The 13,278-nt window shown below is 32.6% G+C and overlaps 1 protein-coding gene across 1 annotated transcript in view; it reads left to right on the forward strand.

Annotated features, from left to right (window-relative positions):
• Nucleotides 1-13,278, forward strand: part of LOC107711906 (formin-like) — a 58,881-nt gene that overhangs the window by 6,688 nt on the left and 38,915 nt on the right. Inside the window, exons 4-7 of the mRNA XM_016516996.1 lie at nucleotides 677-846; nucleotides 5,668-5,903; nucleotides 6,034-6,175; nucleotides 6,475-7,461. Coding sequence (XP_016372482.1) covers nucleotides 677-846; nucleotides 5,668-5,903; nucleotides 6,034-6,175; nucleotides 6,475-7,461 — 1,535 coding nt within the window. The remainder of the gene's footprint in view (nucleotides 1-676; nucleotides 847-5,667; nucleotides 5,904-6,033; nucleotides 6,176-6,474; nucleotides 7,462-13,278) is intronic.

Raw genomic sequence — 13,278 nt, forward strand, 5'->3', positions numbered from 1 at the left:
GAGTGTGTGTGTGTTTCATCAAACACGCATGCACTCTCTCACCTCATATTACATGCACTGATTCGACTTGATTTTACGTTTAATTAGTTAGAGTCTGTTGCATAAAGATTTTGAGCTTTATTGAGCTTTACATTGAATATGATTGAAAGATCAATGCTTTTAAACACAAGTTTTCAAAGTAAAGATCTCTGAAATATCTTATTTATTTCAATATTTATTCATTTGCAGACGCTTTTATCCAGACTCTTCTCTTTTTCATTTTTCTATTTACATTTTCATTTGCATTTACATTTAATTTAACACTTTTATTCAGATTCTTTTCTATTTAAATGTATTAATTTAGCAGACACTTTTGTTCAGACTCTTTTCTTTTCTCTTTTCTTTTTTTTTCTTTTCTTTTGTTTTCGATTTGCATTTACATTTATTAATTTCACAGACATTTTTATCCAGACTCTTTTCACTTCTCTTCTTGTAAAGAGCAGAACCCAGTGTCTGAGATTTCTCATCAGGTTCTGAACGATCTTTACTCTTTCCTAATGAACTGAATGTTAACCTCCACGTTCATTTCACGGCTCTGTACTCTTTCTTCATTGAGATGAAGCTGGTGCACAGCTGAGCTCATGTATGGTAGTGCTTTGTGTTTTTCTCTCTGTGAATGTTGTTTTGTGTGTTTCAGAGCACCAGGCCGCTCTCCTCCAGCTGAAGAGAGAGAGTAAAGAAGAGCTGGAGAAACTGCATGTGAGCGCTGCATCAAACAATCCTGCAGTACTGACAGAAAACACTAGATGTCCTGAGAGACGGTCGGATCGAGCCCTGTGTGTTCGGCCTCCAGATCTCCGTCTGTCTGTGACAGAATCTGACGGACTTTCTGTTTAACAAGGCAGAAAGAAACAGCCTTTGAAACCAATGTTACTGATGCAGTATGAGCTGAATTCCAGGGTTATTATAGATAACTAAAACCATACAAAACTTGAAATAAAATAATCTTTAACTGAAATAAAATAAAACATAAAAAAATAAAACTTATTTTATTTCAGCTAAAACCGTAAAAAACTTGAAATAAAATAAACATTAACTGAAATAAAATAAAATATAAAAAAATAAAACATTTTATTTCAGCTAAAACCGTAAAAAACTTGAAATAAAATAAACTTTAAGTGAAATAAAATAAAATATAAAAAAGTAAAAAATCATTTTATTTCAGCTAAAACCATAAAAAACTGAAATAAAATAAACTTTTAGTGAAATAAAATTAAATACAAAAAGTAAAACTTATTTTATTTCAGCTAAAACCATAAAAAACTGAAATAAAATAAACTTTTAGTGAAATAAAATTAAATACAAAAAGTAAAACTTATTTTATTTCAGCTAAAACCATAAAAAACTTGAAATAAAATAAACTTTAACTGAAATAAAATAAAACATAAAAAAATACAACTTATTTTATTTCAGCTAAAACCATAAAAAACTTGAAATAAAATAAACTTTAAGTGAAATAAAATAAAATAAAAAAATAAAACATTTTATTTCAGTTAAAACCGTAAAAAACTTGAAATAAAATAAACTTGAACTGAAATAAAATATAAAAAAATAAAACATTTTATTTCAGCTAAAACCGTAAAAAACTTTAAATAAAATAAACTTTAAGTGAAATAAAATTAAATGTATAAAAAAACTTAAAACTTATTTTATTTCAGCTAAAAACTTGAAATAAAATAAGTTTTAACTGAAATGTAAAATAAAATGTATATAAAAAACGGAAAACTTATTTTATTTCAGCTAATTTCCAAGGCAACATTTTTCATTTTCACTTAGTTTAAAACTAAAACTGAAATAAAAATTAATAGTAACCATATAGACATATGTAAAAATAAATAAATATAAATAAATTTAAAAAAAAAATATTAAAACTTTAACAGAAGTTAAAATGAAAACAGAAAATATAAAAACAAAAACCAATTAAAAATATTAATACAATTTAATCTGATATATTAAAATAGCTCAAACTAGAACATTTTTTATTAAAACTACATAAATAAGACTTTAACAAAAGTTAAAATGAAATCAGAAAATATAAAAAAAAATCAATTCAAAATAGTAAAAAAAATTATTACATTATTTCAATAATACTAAATTAACAGAGTAGACATTTTATTGAAAGTTTATCATTTGTTTTCTTCAGAGTAACGTCACTGATTAATAACTTACAGTAAGACCAGGAGTATAATTAATAAGTAATTGCTAAGCAGAGTCTCGTCTCTAAACTCGTACAGCGTTCAGGTTTTCTGTTTAGCACTGAATGCAGATTTACTTTAAAGCTTGATGATCCCAGAGCGGCGGTATTTAGTACATTTCCTACCGTAAATATATCAAAACTTAATTTTTGATTAGTAATATGCATTGCTAAGAACTTCATTTGAACAACTTTAAAGATGATTTTCTCAATATTTAGATTTTTTTGCACCCTCAGATTCCAGATTTTCAAATAGTTGTATCTCGTCCAAATATTGTCCTATCATAACAAACCATACATCAATGGAAAGCTTACTTATTCAGCTTTCAGATGATCTATACATCTCAATTTCACAAAACTGACCCTTATGACTGGTTTTGTGCTCCAGGGTCACATATGAGCACAAGCTCTGCATTTCATTCTGAGAAGAGCGTTTATCCTCCACAGGATGTAATCGTAAAGATATATATAGATTTTACACAACACAAAATATGACGTTTGTTTTCTAAGCGAGTTTATGATTAAAACAAGAACAAATGTCTGCCAACGGGCTCAGAAATCTTAACTGAACTTATTTAGACTGAATTGAAAGTTAAAATGTTAATTTTTCTGACCCCATTAGCAGATATTTGTTCTTGTTTTCAGCAAAAAACTCTATCATCAATGTTCATACACAACACTTATCTTCTGTCACTTTGCATCTGAAGTAAATGTATCTTGATTTAAAAATGTTTGACGTTTGTGTTGGAAAACAAGACAAAAATATAGAGGAAAAAAACAATGTTTTGCATTCTATGCATTGCAGTGTTATTTTAGTATCATTAATAATCAATTATAGTTTTTATTAAAATTTTGTTTTGATCATTTCAATTTTTGTTTTAATTTTAGTCAAAGTTTAAGTAATTTTATTGTTTTTATTAGTTCTGATTTTTTTTAAATATGCCTTTATATTTTTTATTAATATTTTGAATTAGTTTTTAGTTTTATATATTCAGTATTAATTTTTTATTAGGTTAGTTAAGTTAATTTTAAGTTTCAGGGTTTTTGTTGTTGTTGCTGTTTATTTTATTAATTTTTATTTATTTTTTTAATGTCTTAAAGTTTTTATAAAAAATTTGAAATCATTTTTATTTTTATATTTTCTGTTTTCATTTTAATTTTAGTCAAAATCGTAGTAATTTTGTTGTTTGTGATTTTTATTAAATGTAGTTCTTTTTATGTGTCTTAATTATTTATTAATATTTTGAATTAGTTTTTATAAAAATATAAACTCCTCCTCCGCCTCCTGTTTTTGGCGGGTTTGTATTCGGACAGGCGACTGAGAAAGCGCCGCGTAAACCGGCTGTCGAACCGGCCTGCCCCATGAAACCGCTCTACTGGAACCGCATCCAGATTCAGGACAAGAAGTAAGTCTGAATAATAGGGGTGCAACGGATCGTAGATGATCCGTGATCCGTACGAACCAGGCACGTATGTGCTGTTAAGTTTAACCATCATAGAGTGAAAGTTTATCATTTACACATTCAAGCAATTTAAACTCGCGCGCTGTTTTCTATGCGCTCAGCCGCTGCCGCCACACGAGAAGTGCGCACACGTAGAGAGAGACACCGCGTGAACACCGAATTGATTCCTCTTTCACATAAACACAAAGTTATGATACAATACCCGTTTTGGCAATTATTCTAGTAAAAACAGTCGGTTATGTCTTAAGTGAATGTAAACAGCTGAGAAAGAAACCGGATGTGTGTCAGTATTATGTCCGTGCATTTGGTCTTAAAGAGACAGCAGCCAATAAATACCTGCTTCTGCTAATCAAATAACACCACAGCTCTAACAAATATTAATCTGTATTTAACTTGTGCAGTGAGCACTATTATGTTATTTTACACTTAGTTATTACATTTCTGCACCTGAATACTACTGTTACTGACTTTATTTGTAACTGTGTTATGTTGTATTCATCAATGCTTGTAATTTGTGTAATTGTTCTTGTTTTATTACTAGCTTTATTAGTTAAGCTAGTATTTTGTGCTGTGGTATAGAAGTACCTAAAGTAAGCTTTCACAAATGTATTAATTTATTTTATTTTTTAGCTGATCCGAAAAATGATCCGGTCCGTGACTCAAAATCCGTAATATGACAGATAGATATTGTAATAAAACAATATTTCAAAATATTTCAGCTAGTTCCCAAAGCAGCATTTCTCATTTTAATTTAGTTTTAGTTAACATGATTTACTAAAATAACCAAAACTAAAACTGATAAAATAAATAAAAACTATATAGACATAAAAAAATTACAAAAACACACAACAAAATAGTTTACAACAAAACTTTAACTAAAATTAAAATTAAAACAGAAAAGATGAAAATAAAAACAATCCAAAATATTGATAAATCTATAATCGTATATCAGTGATAGTAAAATAACACTGATGTCCACACTTTCAAAACGTGATTTTCTTACTCAGTATTTTTGATTTGCTTTCCAGTACAAATATCTAAATATTCTTAAATTAGGAAACAAGAAAAATGATATAAGATATGATGATTTATTTTCTGAGAAATTGATCAAAATGAAGTGATTTTAAGCTTAAAGCATGAACAAATATCAGAAAGATCAACTTAATTCAAACTGACTCCATTGGCAGATATTTGCTCTTGTTTTAAGCAAAAACACTGAAATAAAATGTTTATTTTTTTACATTTTGTTTTATTAGTTATTATTTTTTAGATAATGTTTATTTTGTTTCAAGTAACGATTTTTTTTATTATAGTTTTTGTTAACAATAATAACTCTGCTCTGAGCTGATATTAACCAGTGTTATTTTAGTATAATTGAGATACTATTATTTTTTTAATGTTTAATTTTATTAATTTTTATTTCATATTTAGTTTTAGTTATTTTAGTACATTAAGTTTATTTAAATTAAAATAAGAAATTAAATAATGAAATAATTTTTTATATTTTATTTCATTATTTCATTCAACATTTATTTTATTAAATTTTTTTTAATATATTGTTCAGATTTAGTTTTAGTTATCTGTAATAACTCTGATATAAACTGCACACTAGGGTAAAGTGTCTTAAAGAGTATTTTAGCGGTAAATATGACAAAAGACCCCAGTGATCTCACATTTGTCTCAAGAGCGTCTCAATCTGTGTTCAGGTTTGAGTTTTTAATATGATCCGAGCTGCTCCACGTTCATTTTATGGCTCAAAATCACAATTAGTGACTCTTTTGCGTCTATTTTAGGAGAAACATCTGAGCTGAAACATTAGGGTTACACTTTATTTTGCAGTATGTGCACTTATGTGTACTTACAGTGTATTACCTGAGAAAGTAATGTGTAATATAAGGTTACTACATGGGTTAGGGTGATTTCAATGACCAGGTGACCTTAATGACCTTCCTGAACTCTGTGATCCTTCAGTACAAAGCGAAGCTGCTGGGATACGGATCATCTGTATTGTCTGAAATGAGTTTCTTTCCTCGGGATAAAGCAGTGGAAACTGCGATAGTGAAGGCAGGCGGGAGTGTCGTTAAAGACTCCCTCGTACACCATCGGCCTGTTTGTGTTGCTCGTGTCTCTCAGCAATGGCAGAAACCCAATAATTCTCATCCACGGACGCCATACTGCAGTCTGAATCAGCCAAATACTTCCCATCAGTCTCCAGCTTGAGTCTTTAAACGCATAAATAAACTCTAGACATGAAATGAGCCTCAAACTAAAGCTGACCAGCTGAGCCGAGTGTTTGTCTGATACCGATATCTGTGTGTGTGTGTGTGTGTTTTACAGTAATAACACGCTCTGGAGTTCACTGGAAGAGCCTGATATCATAAACACACAAGAGTTTGAGGATCTGTTCTCCAAAGCCACCGTCCAGACCAAGAAGAAACCGCTGTCAGACACGTACGAGAAGAAGAACAAAGCCAGGAAGGTACGAGACTGCAGTGAACAATCATATCTATCTATCTATCTATCTATCTATCTGTCTGTCTGTCTGTCTATCTGTCTATCTATTATCTGATAATATCTATCTATCTATCTATCTATCTATTATCTGATAATATCTATCTATCTATCTATCTATCTATCTATCCATCTATCTATCCATCATCTATCTATCTATCTATCTATCTATCTATCTATCTATCTCGACTGAGGCCTTCAGACATACAAGCAGATATCTTCAGCTACCTGCTAAACTTAATGTACACTGGAAAATTCACCACACAGCCCATTGACCCTCTTCGCCTTGAGCAAGGTGTAAAATTCCTGCATGCCTACCCTTTATTACAGGAGGCAAGTCTTCTTATAAACCCTGAGTCCCAGTGTGTACCTTTGACAAACTTGCTTTATGGAATACAGATACCTGATCAGGCATACAGCCGGCCTGAAAGAAATACAGCATGCAAGGATGGCATTTATGCTAAAAACTCTGAAAACGTTAACCGCAAATTTTTGGAAATTTCTGATATGGATTACAGATCTCCACAACCTGTCGGCATAGAGTCACCCACCCAGAATCCTGCAGCCACAATGGTCCGACACCTCACATATGGCATAATGAGTAAGAGTGCTTCCTCCAGAAAGCATTACACCTGTAATTATTGTGGAATCCATTTTAACCAGAGGTGCAAGTTGAAGGAACATCTCCTTGTCCACACCAACCAAGCAACTGAGCCGCAGATGTTGTCTATGCAAAATGGTCACACTATTGAGCTTGAAGTTCAGGATATGGAAGAGGACCATTTGCGTGCTGACAGTGATGTTATTAGTGATACCGATCAACAGGCATGGATGGAAGACACCCCGCCGCCCTCTGAAATGGCTGATATAGACAACCTGGAGGGCACCGAGATGGGTCGTGAAATGAAACGCAGAAAATTTGAGTGTCCGACCTGTGCTCGCAAGTTTATTCAGAAAAGTCACTGGCGTGAGCACATGTACATTCACACTGGAAAGCCATATAAGTGCAGTGCTTGCGGAAAGAACTTCTGCAGAGCCAATCAAGCTGCTCGACACGTTTGTCTGAGTCAGGACACAGACTCGCACATTATGGTCAACAAACAGAGTTTGGTTTTGTGTGGTGGAGAAGACAACAGTCAAGTGGAAGCTCTCTTTCAGTCTTCTGAAAGACCTTATAAATGTAGCATGTGTGCAGCACCTTTTGCAAGTCCTTCTGAGGTTCCCAAACATCAGTGTTTGACTGAGCGCGACACTGTACCATTGGCAGAAAATTCACTGGGGGAAAATCAAAAGAAGGACTTGGAGACAACTATTCCCTGAAGTAACCATTCCTTCTTGAAATGTCATGCTAAAGCAGTATTAGCTTATTGCCAGTATTTAACTATTTGTATGTTTGTGTTGTTATGAACTAAGAGATAAGTATTTTTTTAAGGCCCACTGCATTTTCATGTCTTTTTATCTATTGAAAGGTCATTTGTGAATTAGTTTGAAACGAATAAAATGCCAAAACTTAATATTTCCAATCAGAAACACTTCTGAGTTGCCTCGTTAAGTAATTCTACATTGCAAGTAGAAGAAAAAAACAGCATATTATGAGGCTGTCTTTCATCCATTCGCCAAAATAAAATAAAAACTGTACTAGCTTGCTGTATATCAACTTTTCATAAATTACAAGTCCAAAATTGGTAATGTTTCTTTTATTTAAATAAAACTTAAAATTATCATTTGTATTAAACCATACATTTTCAAATGTCGCAAAATCCAGGAACAACAATACACTTGTATTTAGTTGATTGTTAATATTGCAATTTCTTCAAAGATGCATAGTCTGTATAATCAAACAGTCTGTACATGTGGTTTCGGATACTTCTTGGCAATATATTAGAATAAGTAAAAAATGTGTTTTCAATCATGTCATGGCTTATTGTATCAGGCCAGACGCAAACCTCCGTAATACAGGCAAGGCAGGTTGTATAATATTAAAAATGCTCAACTGTGTAATGATCATATGCAGTACAGAGTGGTTTGATACTCATTTGATACTCATAGAACATTTATATATGTTAAGTGCTTCTCTGGGGAAAAAATAAAAAACTTATATGGGGAAAAGTCAGTAGTTGCAACATTAGATTGCATGCTTCAATTTTCATGCCAAAAATATAGCCACAAATATTTTCTAAGATTGGGTGTTTCTATAAATTAAAATTGTAAATTACAAATAAAAATATTCATAACAATGACATGGCAACAAAAATAAATCATGAGTTTGATAAGATTTTGACTTCTTTGTAAAAACAAATTAAACAATCTGTCATTTTCAGTCATTGACTACATCTGACTGAATACTGTCTAAATCTCTCATGATTGTGATTTGCTCATTACAGCTTTGGTAAAATGTACATCGTATTTAGAGTATAAAATAAATTTATCCTTGATGCATATCAAGAGGTATATGATGGTTCAAAATGAAATTACCCTTGATTTAGTAAATATCTTTAAATACCAGGAATTGCACATTCTACTATGACAATCATTTTCTTATGCTAAATATGCCAAATGGTCAAGATATAATGCATGTGTACAAAAGTTTTTTTTTTGTTTTTTTTTAGATATGTAACAACATGATATAATGTGGCATAAGCTTATGCTAATGTCTGAATAATGATAAAAACAATTAATTGACAAAAATCCTCAGTAAAAATATGACAAAATAGCTGCTTTTGAAGGGTTTTATATGTTGAAATATTTTCTGCATCAAAGTAAAATGTAAAAATGTAGTTAATGATCAAAAAACAGCCTCTCCACTGAATAACTACTGTTTTTGGTTTCACTTTTGCTTAAGGGAACTTTGATGCAATTTTACTTCTCAGTGGTTTGGTCATTTCTTTGTTGTCAGAAATGTGAATCCCAGCTGATTTTGTGCTGAGCACAGCCTCTTCCAGGTGTAAAATGTTCTGAATTTTCCTTGTTAAACTTGCACCTGAAATTATAGAATCAGTGTTATAATTTTTTTTTAAAGGGGTCATATGATGCGATTTTATTTTTTCCTTTCTCTTTGGAGTGTTACAAGCTCTTGGTGCATAAAGAAGATCTGTAAAGTTGCAAAGACTAAAGTCTCAAATCCAAAGAGATATTCTTTATAAAAGTTAAGAGTCAGCCACACCCCCCTAAAACGGCTCGTTCGAACACGCCCCCACATATCTACGTCACTATGTGGGAAGATTTGCATAACGCCGCCCAAATGTTCACGCAAAGAAAGAAGGCGTAACTTTTATTCTCGTTGTAGTATTGTTGCCGCTGCCGCCATGTCCTGAAGACGCTGTGTGCTTCGTTGTGAAAGCGAAGCTACTTTGTTTGGTCTTCCAAAAGAGGACGATATCCGCTTCGTCATGCCTAGAGCTGATCTGTGCTGGTCGCTGAGGGAATACTTCAACTTAGTGCTGTGGATCGCCGGATCGGCCCTCACCGTTTTCACCGCTCCTTCGCCGGGACCGCCGTTCTCGACCCCGCCGCCTCAGCTCACTCTTGCCCGGCTTCAGCTCAGGCTAAGCCGGGGCTTTCGCTCACGCTAGGCCGCTGTGTTTTTCGTTGTGAAAGCGAAACTACTTTGTTTGGTCTTTCAAAAGAGGACGATATCCGCTTCGTTATGCCTAGAGCTGATCTGTGCTGGTCGCTGAGGGAATACTTCAACTTAGTGCTGTGGATCGCCAGCACATTTTATGGAGGACTGTTTACTGATCCTGGGAGAGTTACGTTAGACTAAAATGCTGGCAGTTCTGACTCACGTAAGTACGTTTTCTTTTATCATTTGCCACTGATGATTCAAACGTGAGTTTTGGGCAGTGTGGATTAACGTTAGCACTTGTTGTTTGTCATTTCTCTGATCACAAGTGCAGACATGGTTTTATGTTTACGCGGCGCGATGCAACGCAACGCAACGCGTAAAAAGACAGTATAAGTCATTATAATCCGTAATTATGTCCCCACTGGATGCAACAAATGCCTCGTTTGTAATGGGTTTTAATGTTTATGTCTCGTCGCTCCGGCCGGACACTGCATCAACAGTATGTGAGGGGCGTAACATTTCCGTCTCATGCTTGAGGTATTCGGCCAATCACAACGCATTGGATATCTGGCCAATCAGAGCACACCTCGCTTTTCAGACCGATTAGTTTTGTAAAAATCGACGCGTTTCAAAAAGGCGGGGCATAGAGGAGAGACAATAATGTACAGTATGTGGAAAATAATGTGTTTTTTTTACTTTAAACCGCATAAACACATTTCATTACACCAAATACACAAAATAATGTTCTTTTTAGCAGCATCATATGACCCCTTTAACAGCAGTCATGGCATAAAGATCATTGTACTTTAGCATTGCACTTTCAGGAACTTATGCTTAGTGCTTGCATATAATGATCTCATTTTGAGCTGTTATTCCCATAATTCCCTCTGTGCACTAGTGTTTAGTGGTGTTTTGATGAGATGTACAGGTTTGACCCGCTGCTGTGGTTCCAGATCAGTACAGATCAGCTCGTCTGATGTATTCAGTAATATAATTGATTTGACTGCACTGACTTGAACTGAATTGATCTGAATAATGACTCCGATGTCTTCTGTAGAGCTGCTTTACCGCTGAAATTGGATTTGTTTCATGATTGATGAATTTTACGACAGCAACACTGTCACTGAACTGAACTGAGATCAAATTCTGCCGTGCTGGAGTTGAAATGTATGTGGTTTGAAATCCTAAGGTGTGTCTGCGCGACCTGGCTTTATTCAGGTCAGTTTTCTGTGGTCTGTAAGGGTCAGATGAGGCAGAAATGGCTCGGTCAGCAGTGAGTGATTGTGCAGGTCAGCACTGGTCTGGCGTCCCAGAACTTAAAAATTCAGCCTGGACCCAAAGCGATCAGACACTTCTGATCAATCAGCTGGGGCTCCACGACGCCTGTGTGTGTGTGTGTGTGTGTGTGTGTGTGTGGTCACTCTGGGCTCCTGCTACATCAGCATGTAAATCAGACGTTGCTCCTGTCGGATCTTTATTGCTCAGTTTCAACAAACTGTGAGAAATTTACTTGAGCTTCTCACTCTCTACATCTTCTAAGTTCCCACAAAATCAGCTCTTACAAACTTTGATATTTATTTATTTATTTAAATGTACAATATTAAGGGGAGAAAGGTGTTTGAATATATCCAGTTATCAGAGGGCAATTCTAAAATGTATTATCATTTATAGCTATGTTTCTGTCCAAAGTTTCGAATTAAACTTGTGTGGAAAAATTGGAGTATTGCATAAAACATTTGCCAATAAAGCACTATTTCCATCCCATGTGTTCAAAAGAACAAAATCGCCATGTCAAATTAAAATAAATAAATAAAATAATTTTGAAGGGGTCCACTATGTCGGAGACACGCTAGCTTTCCCAAGGCAGACGAACTTAGAGTGGTTACAATCATCCGAGTTTAAATCGCGTTCAAATTGATTTGATATTGATGCAATATTTACACTGAAGCTCGCAGGCGGCTATGGTAAGGGGTTTTGACATTATTTTATTTTATTTCTAAAATAAAAACTATATAAACGAAATATTTTAAAACTATATAGACATATTTTAAAATTAATAAAAATGACAAAAACACAAAACAAAGTTACTAAAACTTTAAAATTAAAATGAAAACAGAAAATAAAAAAATAAAAATGAATTGAAACTATAATAGTTTCTCAGTGATACTATAGTAACTGCTGTTAGCACGAACATGATTTATTTTTATTTTTTAATTTATTTGGAATGAATTAGGATTAATATTTTTTCCTGAGTGCGTAACAAGCGTTTTGTGTGTGATTTAGGTTAAATCACAATAATATTATTTATATTTTATTTATTTATAAATTGTTTTTTTAATATTTATTTATATTTAATATACATATAATTATTTTTTCCATTACATTATTTATATTAATTTATTTTTGCCTTTAATAAGTTTTAATATCTCCTTTAGTGACTGTGAAGTGATGAATAGATGCTGGAGCTCTATGGTCTTGGCAGGACGATGTAACTTCTGAAAGAACAGCTAAACACAAGCGACACATTTGCAGATCCGTCATTTATGTGTGTGTTTACCTTCTGAGAAAAGCAGAGCGACTGGAGTCGATGTCCTGACAGAGCAATAGAGACGAGATCGATCGAGCTGCTGTCTCACACGAGGCGTCTCGTCTGATCGCTCAGAGTGATGACAGCGCAGCCGTGTTTGAGTTCACACGAGTAACGAGGCCTCTGTGAGCATTAATGATCAGAAAAAGCTGATTAATACAAGTCTGGCATGGTTTTTCAGACATGAAAGTGAATTTCAATCTTAACTTATATGGAAATAACTTATATGCATATATACATAAAACATTTAAAATCAATTTAAATTAATTTCTTAAATATACACATGTATTTTTACATACAGATATTTATGTGTAAAATATGTGACCCTGGACCACAAAACCAGTCATAAGGGTAAATTTTTGGAAATTGAGATTCATGCATCATCTGAAAGCTGAATAAATAAGCTTTCCATTGATGTATGGTTTGTTACAACTATTTGAAAATCTGGAATCTGAGGGTACAAAAAAAAAATCATCTTTAAAGTTGTCCAAATGAAGTTCTTAGCAATGCATATTACTAATCAAAAATTAAGTTTTGATATATTTACGGTAGGAAATTTACTAAATATCTTCATGGAACATGATCTTTACTTAATATCCTAATGATTTTTGGCATAAAAATATATATATATATATACACACACAATAATTTGTGGAATATCGTAAATATATAAAATAATCAAATAAATTAAGTAACATTTAAGAAATATAGACATATTTTAAACTAATAAAAAAAAAATAAAAAAAAAATGAAATTGAAAAGAGAAAATATAAAAATTAAATTAAAATTTTAAATATCTAAATTAAAATATTCTTTTAAAACTAATAATAATAATATATGCAATTATTAATATTAATTATTAATTAATTAATTTTTATTTTCAAATATATTTTGAATTAATTATGATAAATGAAGTTCT

Source organism: Sinocyclocheilus rhinocerous, unplaced genomic scaffold (genome assembly GCF_001515625.1).
Source record: "Sinocyclocheilus rhinocerous isolate Xijiao unplaced genomic scaffold, SAMN03320098_v1.1 scaffold2493, whole genome shotgun sequence".
In the NCBI taxonomy this organism is placed as follows: Eukaryota; Metazoa; Chordata; class Actinopteri; order Cypriniformes; family Cyprinidae; genus Sinocyclocheilus; species Sinocyclocheilus rhinocerous.